This window comes from Austrofundulus limnaeus, unplaced genomic scaffold (genome assembly GCF_001266775.1).
Source record: "Austrofundulus limnaeus strain Quisiro unplaced genomic scaffold, Austrofundulus_limnaeus-1.0 Scaffold7, whole genome shotgun sequence".
NCBI lineage: Eukaryota > Metazoa > Chordata > Actinopteri > Cyprinodontiformes > Rivulidae > Austrofundulus > Austrofundulus limnaeus.
Window position 1 is genome coordinate 3,789,069 of NW_013952409.1, and position 9,727 is coordinate 3,798,795.

Here is a 9,727-nt window from a genome sequence, read left to right on the forward strand (position 1 = left end):
CTCTCTCTCTCTCTCTCTCTCTCTCTCTCTCTCTCTCTCTCTGTGTGCACGAGACCAGTGTGTTTGTGTGTCTGTCCAGATAAGAGCCTGACAGGCTTAAAAGACTGTCTTACCTACTGACCTTGCTGAAGGAAGTGAATGAAAGGCTTTGGTTCAGTTAATCTGCTGGCTTAACCAGATGTATTCATTCTTACTAAGCACATTCAGTCTCTGAAGTGTACAATCTGTTTCAGTTCCTCTATATATTGTGACTTTATTGATCTTATTCCCATCACAAACTCTTGTTTGGTAGGTTAAAGATGATGYAAACTCATTTAGCACCTTATTTATAAGAATAATATTTATACAGGTGTAGAGTCAGCACATAAAATCCTGCAGATACATGTCAGCATCCTCCAGGTAACAACTGTAAAAATATATGAAGAATTTGAAAGCTAGAAGTGTTTCTAGTAACACAAAGGATGCAGAGATATTACATAAGTGTTTCTTTAATTTATTGTAGAATAACAATATTTTCATAATAATTCCCCTAATTTTTTCATGTTTTATTGTATATTTATGACCAAACTGATTCTTTGACATGTCATCAGTTATGTAAGGGCAACATAAAGCATGAACAGTGCTTCTGATGCAATACTGTGAAGGCYCATTGGCATGGTTTACTGAAGCAGCTGTATCAGTAACACATGTGCTTCTCCTGCTATGACAAGAACAACTRTTGAAATGAATGAAAACCAACTGTGCAAACAGAGTTGAATGTATTATTTTTTACCTGAAAGGGGAAAGAAAATATATATATATATTTAAGGAAACAAGTCTAATGCAATATTTAGAGAAACTTGAAGCAAACCCAGAACATATTAAGGGAATTGTCTGTATCATGAGACTTGGGAATATCTCAGGGGCTTCCAGGAGGAGCTGGAATTACCAGCTGGGTTCCAATGAATCAGCTGCAAAACAACTGAATGATCTATTGCACAAGTACTTTCATTGTGTCACCTGTAGCATTAGGATCTTGCACCTGGATGTTTCGCTRTGACTAAAAAGACACCCTTGATTTTGCAGTTTGGATTTAAGGCCTAATCATTTTTTATTATTGCAGTTGTCTTGTCCTAGGAATTAGGTTGTTTGCACATGTATTTTATAAAATAAATACAGGTTACTATGGCTGTGTGTGTTAACACAAGGTTTTGCATGTCGGCATGTTCATGCATGCTCTGTTAAATCACTGCAGGCAAATCTGTTCCTAGTTTTTCCTCATTCTTTTTCTCTGCTGTGCTCCCATTCTCAAAGTCTCTATTTTGAGATGCACATGTCTGCTTCAACCAAGCACGTGCTGATTCTGTCAGATTTAGTCCCAGACTTGGTGGATCGTAGCTGAACACTMACCCTCTAATTTAAAACCTTAATAATAAAATCTGAGGGAATTGAGCTGTGTCCCTGCAAGGCTTCTCTGGCACAGTTGGATTGCTGCTGGCATGGTTTTTAAGTTTAATTTGGTTTCTAGCTCTTTCATAGTTTCTATCAGAMAATGCACATTTTTATCTTTTGCCTAAACAGTGACCTTTGCCCTTATTCTAGGTTTAAATTAGGCATAAAAAAAGAGCATTATCTTCTCCAACATTATAATGTTGAGCAAACAGAACTTTTTTCACATCTGTCTGTCTGACAGTTATTTTATTCCCCTTTTATGTCTGCATGTTCCCCAGATGCCCCATTTTACACTTTGTGGTTTGAGTCTCACACATCTCTGTTAGAGGTGTGTGTATATGTGTGTGTGTGTGTGTGTGTGTTTGTGTGTTGGGTGTTAGTCAGTAGGCCTGTCAGGATGTAAGGAGGCCAGCTGCTGCCCTCAGGGCTGACCGATAGCAGCAGAAACAACATGAGAGAAAAAGAGGGAGGAATGTCAAGAATCTCATGGGAATACCACTTTGACCATATTGCTGTTTGTTTTTCTGTCGCTCTCAGACCAGCCTGTCAAGATATCTATCCTGTGTCTATTTTTTTATGTCATACATTCATCCTTCATGGTGTAATCAACATTTGTTAGGTCCAGTGTGTTGTTCATCAAAGATAATGGGTTTAACTAGATTAATAAAACATGGATTGTTTTTTTTTTTATTAACAGATATTGATGTGAACAGTATCATGGTTTGCTGTGCATAATAATTTTATGATATATGCTCAACCATGTAAACTGATCTTGTCCTTCAGTGATACAGTACAGGACTGATCTGTTAATCTGGTCTTTCCTCTGCATGTATACAAATCTTGACATTTCATAGAGATTACTCTCTCTGAGTTGGTAAGGATCACACATATTTTTATGATAGAAGGTTTGGGACAAATTACTGGTACAGTGAAGAAAAATGGGACAAAGAGGCAGGGCATATAGAGAGAGTAGGAAGACAAAACATCAGGCATGAGCTGGAAGGGTCAGCCATCCATTACAACATTCAGGTCATAGTCTATTTGCAGAAAGCTGGCACTGTGCTCTTACTTCATGTGGAACCAATATTTAATTAAAGCTGAATGAGGGGAGGTTAATTGGGACAGACCTGCCCCGGAGGAGTTTAGACTCCAGCAGTGACTCGCAGCTTCCGTCACTCTGTAAGCTTTTTGACCAGAGAAACGAACTGAGTCATTTTCAGCCCACATCCCTCCACATCAGTTTAAATACTGTATTAACACCTACTGACGTTTTTGTTTCTGCAGTCACTTTGACAAAGTGAAACTTAAATTTTCTCACAGTATTGGTGTTTAAGGCCAAGCTGATGTACATAGATGTTCAACCTTTGTGCTGATATTTTAGACAGTCGGTGTTTAAACGTTGCACACACAAAATCCTAAAATATACATATATTTTTCTGATAGTTAAATTGTCTAATGTAAACCAATCTCTTTAAGTGCTGTGTCTGTCAAAATAGACCTAAAGTTCATTTCCTACTGTTTGTTTTTGCCAAGATAGTATCAGCATTGACACCATCCTTCCAAGAGTGCAAAGTTAACAGGAGGAGCAGATGTGCAAACATATATACAACTAAACTTGGAATCCAGACCTTTCTCCTTTTTTTTCTCTCTTGCATTGTTGGCAGTTTACCCAACCTTAAAGAGCAAGGCCTCACACATCTGTGCTATCTCACCATGAAATGTCCTTTGAGTATACGTGTACATGCTTGACCTCTGACTCTCAACAGTCTGTTATGTGGATGAGTTGGCCATCGTCTGTTTGAAGACGCAGTAGGAGACACAGAACGGGTCTATCACTCACACGGGAACAGAACATCATCCATAGCTGGACTTACTCAGGATGCAGACAGAGAGTTGAAGAAGGGGTAAAACCAAGAATCTGTTGAGGTTTCACACCAAGCTGTGGGGATCTGATGAAGTCCAGATGGTACGCAGACAGTAAAAGGAAACCTAGGAAAAATCCACAAAAAAATAACGAAGAGAATAAAATGTTAATATTTTCAACCTTCTTCTAACTTTTCAGAGCCATGCTTCTTTAAAATGTCCCGGTAATAAAACTACAAAGCCTCAGCTCTGTCACACTAGGCATTGTTGTTGAATCATGAGAAAACTGCTAGTCAGTATGGAATTACTTGAGCAACATGTGATCATCATTTTGACTCTGGAAAACTTCCCGTTTCTGTCACAAACTGGCAGCACTATGAATGTTTTTATAGGTGCTGAAAGCTGTCTTTGAATAAAAGAATGTTGGCTTTTTTGCAACAGATTCAAACTCAAAATTTGCTCTCACTGGATATCCTGGCTTTCAGTCATTGCTATTTTTATTTTTAAAGCTTCCTAGATTGAAATTCTTAGTGTAGTTAATTCCAAGGGGCTACTTTTTAAAATATCTTTTATAAACTTCACTTTTTTTTTTACTTTTTCAAGAAAAAAATGTAATTTTTTTAAAATAAATAATTAGCTTTTTGTCTGCTATATACTAAGAGGAGTATCTTTTAATGCTAATCAGCTGTGATGTATGTGGAAGAGTATAAAATATCACAAAAATCAATAGGTGCCAAATATACTTTTATTTTGGAATTTTTTTTTTTACTAATAAAGTCAGCCTATCATGAGAACTGAGGTTACAAAAATATTTGCAGATGGGGGTAAATAATTTCCATCACTAGAGTGGTCAGAAAATAAGTTAGTTAACTTTATGACTGACATCAGTGACTCTTACACACAGAACTTTGAATTGTTTTTAAAAGATTGTGTTGTGTTTTTTCCCTGTTTATGTGTGGGTTTGTTCATGGATGTGATGGTTTTTAAAGGCTGAGTTGGTAAAGTAGTAGTCAGTCAGAGGTCGTGCTGGGACAGACGAGCCTCCTCCCTTCCAACCCCTCCTCTAAGTTCCTTCTCATGAGACACGAGCCAGATGCTGAGCTTTTAATGGCGGCTGCCTGTGTTTGTGTGTGAGAAAGCATATATAAAATGTAAGTTTGGACTTTGTAAAGTAAATGTTTATATAGTGTTTTCTGCAGCTTCTGTGCTGCTGTCATCATCAGCATGAGAGCAACAGATGGGAGSTTTGTACAGTGAGAGCAGAAACGTTTAGATTTATAAATAAAAGAAGCATTCAGAAAGAGGGTCAGAGGAAGAGTGGTTGAAAAAAGGAGGACTGAGCTGGAGATAAAGAGGAAATGTTTTATTTCCTCTTTCTGAAGGCTTTTTCTTTTTTCTTTTTTTTTTCTTTTTTTTTTGCTGGCAGATGGACCCCTGACCTCACAGATAATGAATCTATTTTATTTTCTCTGCAGCATCCCAGTCCCTTCAGACTGACTGTGTATCACATTGTGTGTGCATGTTTTTATGTATTTTATTTATGTCTGTTAGCACAAGTTAGCATGCACATTAGAAGTTGGCAGTTAGTTGCATTTATAATTTTATGGAATAGAGATTGTAATAAAATTTTAAGTCAACTATTTGTACCCTTTGTTTTGGTCTTCAGGTGAGTCTGGTCTTGGTAAGTCGACTCTCATCAACTCTCTGTTCCTGACTGACCTGTACTCCAAGGACTACCCCGGACCCTCCCAGCGTGTAAAAAAGACCGTGCAGGTGAGCTTACTCAGCTTGCTGCYCAGATTGCTTTGGCGTTAGGCTGACTTTGACATTCATTCAGAGTTGGCTGAGCAGATGTTTCTCAGATGTCGACCTCACCCTGCCAAGATCATCTTTGTGAACTCAATGAGTCCCAGTAGTTTGGGCAGGTCACCAAGATACTCTATTACTCATCTTTTTTTTTTCTAAAATGTGGTTTTCTGCATGACTTTGATGATTAATGAATTTTTGCTCCATTATCTACATTCCAACTAGGACAATAAATACAGGTGTCAGGTGTGAGAAAACTGCAAAACAAACTCATTTATTTTAAAAAATGTGTTCTCTCCTAACTCAGTCTAAGTCTATTTTTAATTCATCTGTTTCTGTGTCTGCTGRAACCTTAAACACAACAATTTAAGTATATTTTTTTATTTGAGACACAACAGTTTCTGACAAATGAAGTGTGAGGAGGCAAAATAAGTCAATCATTTTTAACCAAAGTCAAAAAATAAATCATGTTCAACATTCAAACTGCCATTTTTATAATATATATAGTGAGAAATTTCTCCAAAGGAGACTTGACCAGTTAAATCTCAGTGGCTCAGTTAGTGTTTCCATTAGTCAATGTGTCATAGTTGTAATAAAAAAGTGTAAACATTATATATTGTAAGGACAAGTACACGTGACTTAGATAGGAATTATAAAATATTTTATAAGCAAAACAAACAATTAACCAGGTAACTCAATCAGATTAGCATCATTTTTTCATGTCTCGTGTTATCAGCATTTTTTGTTGAATAAGTTTGAATTATTCTGAGATTAAAAGGCAAAGGTAAAAGACCAAAGAAGTCAGAGGTTCTGTGGAAGAGGAAAAACTAATGTGAAAGAAGATGGAGGACCTCTGAGGGAAACAGCCACARGGTTTGGTTGTGTCCTTTTATGGTTATGACAAACTGAGGAGGAGGAMGACTGCATCTGAAGGAGAGAGGAGGAAGAGAAGCACTTTGTGAAAAGGAACAACTGAGTGGGGAAAAATGTAGGAATTTGAAGGGAAACTACCCTGAAGCTGAGGAAAACAATGAAGTCAGGAGGAAAGAGAAGCCATATGAAAAGTAGAAGGGTTGAAGGGGCGATGTGACGGGGGAGGGAAAGGATGGAACAGAGTAAAACTAGAGCCTGACTGAAACCTCTGGGAGTAAAGGGTTAGTAAGGTGACAAAGAACTCCCAAGGAAAACAAGAGATTGGGTGGGAGTCTGTGTATATTCCCTGAGGACTGAGAGGGTCAGAAGCAGGRCAGGAACAATCCCATGAAACACAACACTCTTCTACCCAGCCTTCATCATCAACTGAAACATTGACCCATCTTTAGTTGATTCATAAATCATGTAATCAATCTCTGAACTACTCACTCACACTTAATGGGGGATTTTCAGTTTGCTGCTCTCAGCTGATTTGAACTGCTTCAGTTTCTGTTGGTGAGTGATCAAACTCCGCTCSTCTGTGTGTTTGTTCAACATGAACAAGGACGGGATGTCTAGAGGACCGTTTAATCCAAATTACCAGCCCTGCATTTAGTTGGGCTTTAATTAGGTCAYGTTTTCAAATACCCATTTAGTTGCTTAGCACGTTCTGTTGAAGAAATGGTCCCAGTGAAATAGATGCACATTAAGGATTATTTTGTAGAATTAACAGGATGCTGGTTCTTTAAATACTTTCCTCCTTTGCATTTTAGCTATAATGTTACTTGTTGARCTTTACAAACTAAATTCTCCACCCTATGCTCATTACAGGGATCATGTTTTTTTGTTTGATCAAAAGCACGTAAGCAGCCTTCTTTAGGATACTTTGATTTATACAGAAATCATTTAAAAAAGTCCTGATTTGCTTGGATTTATTGATTTATTTATATTACYGCTAAAATTCATAACTTGCCATTTCATATAAATGAGCTGAGGAACATTTTTTCTATCATTAAGGGCTCGACACACGGGAGGCGATGTCGCTCGCTCTCCATTCATTTCCTATGGAGCCTGTGCGGTGAGGCGGCAATCGCTTGCCCTCCTCCAGCTAAGCGACCGGCGAAAATAGTGCATGTGAAATTTCGCGCTCGTACATGACGTGCACACGCGAGCTTGCGACGCGACAAATGAAAGTTGAAAAATGTTCAACTTTTGTTGCTGTCGCTTAGCATACAACCAATCAGCGAGAGTTTCACTGACTGACCAATGAGAGGAGAGTATGCTACACACTGCCGTTAGCTAACACTTTCACCAAGTGATTACGAAAAAGCTTTGTGGGAATTTATTGGCACCAGGGTGAAGTTTATGGTAAGTTTTTCCTCATAAAACTGTATCTTGATGTGTGTTTGTTTTTCAATATCATTAGCATCGCAAGATTTGTTTAGTTTACACGTCCGTAAGGCACACCCCCCTTCAGAGTCAAGAACCAATCAAATTTTGTGAAGACAAGCGATCTGAGAGCGCGATTCGCAACGCTGCGATCGCTATCGCGTCCCGTGTGTCGGGTTTCACCCTGGCTGCGATGACAGCCGTTAATCGCTGTAGTTTGTTGCTGCCCATGTGTCGAGCCCTTTAGTCTTGCATTTTTGTCTTACAGTTACAAAAGGAAGAGCAAATCAAAAATTAAAAGCTGTTTTTTCCAAATTTTGAAAATCGTGTTATGCCCAATTTTCCTCAGTTTTGCAAGATGTCATACTCGGAATGTGTGTTGTGTGAATGACTCTCATCTGCTACCACTCCAAATTTTAGCTCAACATTTGTAAAACTGACAGAGTACAGCCATTTTTGTGTTTGTTAATGTTGATTAGCTGTGGCAGCAGCTTTCCTGAATTAAAGTGATTTCAAAAGTTAATCAGATTAAATAATGTACATTCAGACATTACTTTTTGCAAATTTTATTAAAATGTGTCCACTGGTTATGAGATGTTTTGATAACACAGACAATAATATTATCATCTGCCTTTGGTTTTTGGCTGCAGGTGAAAACTAAATGTGGGGGGTTGTACTTCAGTGTACAATGCAATGTTACAGTTTAATTGTCTAATTAATGTTGAGCTGAATTCATTGTGTTTACATCTGAAAACCTTCAGAACCTCCATCTCCCTGCACATGCAATGAGCTCAGCATAGATTTATATGCTGTCCTGAAGGAGAAGTTGGTGTTTGCAGGCATGTTAGATATAGGTTCTGTGGTTTGAGGCAGACCAGCTTGAAGTATTTATATTTCAGAACAATTTTCTATGTTTTGTTGCTCACTCACATCCCCCTGGATCAGATTGCTTTTAAATGATGGTTTAGGGCCTGAAGGGGAATTTTTGAGGTTTTCTCCCAATCTGTTTTTCTTCACAGAAATGTTGGAAATAGCACATTTGGTTTTGAGATGGATGACATTTCACGGACAAACACTTTTTACTTGAGCACACATACTGGGCACCCAATAAAAGTCAGATTTGTCTTATGACTTTGGTATGTGACATATATACGCTTAGTAATAAAGTCAGACAGATTATCTCGAGGTTTGTGGAGACTTGGGAATGTTTGTGTTTGAGTTAAAGGGCTGTAGTTCAAGTTTAAAGGGTGATCCTAAAATAACTAGATGGCCTTGTGAAAGTATGCAACAGCGTAAAGGAACAGCAGACACGCTTCAGGAAATGATTGATTTGACTAAAAATGAAAAAGTTGTTTTCACTTTCTTTGTTTCACTTTCAAACATTTTGCAAGTTATCTTTAAAGTGCCTGTGACATCAAATTTTTGTAATGAACATGAATGCATTTTTGGCAAAAAAAGAACATTGATAACGTGTTGCAAAACAATTTTCACATTGCTGAAATTAACAGTTGTTGGGATATTTACATGTGAAGTAACAGGAAGTGATGTCAAAGGGGAATGTTTGCACGTGAACAAAGCATTGCTACGATAACTAACAACAGACTGTAGAAAATAATCTGTTTCTTTAGATTATTTTGAGTCACTATCAGAGAGATGAAAAAGAGTTAAAGTTCAAATAATATTGTTTTAAAAAGCAAAGACCAGAGAGTTTCTTTTATTAATGAGTTCCCCTTTGATGTCACTTCCTGTTTCACTTTGGCTGAGACAAATTCAAAAGAAAATAGACCAGTTATACGACAAAATGGGTAAAATCATGAGTATTATGTCGAGTTTCTTAAATATAAAGATGTTTTCTTTTAATTTTTGTATTTGAAGKATAGGCAAATTGTGTTAAATATGCTCAATAGTTTTATGAGTAGTTGTAATGGGAAAATATACCTTTTTAATGAAACTTGGTTAAAAAATTATAAAAATAATGTCCAACAGAAGTCTGTTTAACACCTGTTTGTCAAGACAAAAGTTCTAAAAATAGACCGCATATAAAAATGAAGGGCTTCCTTTAAATAATGTCAAAGTTTTTGAATCACCTCTTCCTGGCTGAAGCTGTTTGGATCATAAACTCGTTTCTGTGAGTCTTTCAGAGGGGTGGCATGTGAAATGTCAAATACCTGTAACATTTGCTAAAGACGTATTGCAAAGATTTTCCTTCTAGCTTCCAAGTAAAAAAAATTGGAAAAAGTTTGTGAATAGAGCAGTTATTCTTGTGGAAGATTTATCGTGTGTGTGTGTGTGTGTGTGTGTGTGTGTGTGTGTGTGTGTGTGTGTG

General features: G+C 37.4%; 1 protein-coding gene across 2 annotated transcripts in view; it reads left to right on the plus strand.

Moving 5' to 3' along the window:
- Positions 1–9,727, plus strand: part of LOC106536114 (septin-7) — a gene marked incomplete in the record, with an annotated part of 32,299 nt that overhangs the window by 7,545 nt on the left and 15,027 nt on the right. For both annotated transcript variants that reach the window (XM_014033316.1, XM_014033308.1), the window contains 1 exon segment: positions 4,961–5,067. In XM_014033316.1, the coding sequence (XP_013888770.1) occupies positions 4,961–5,067 (107 nt within the window).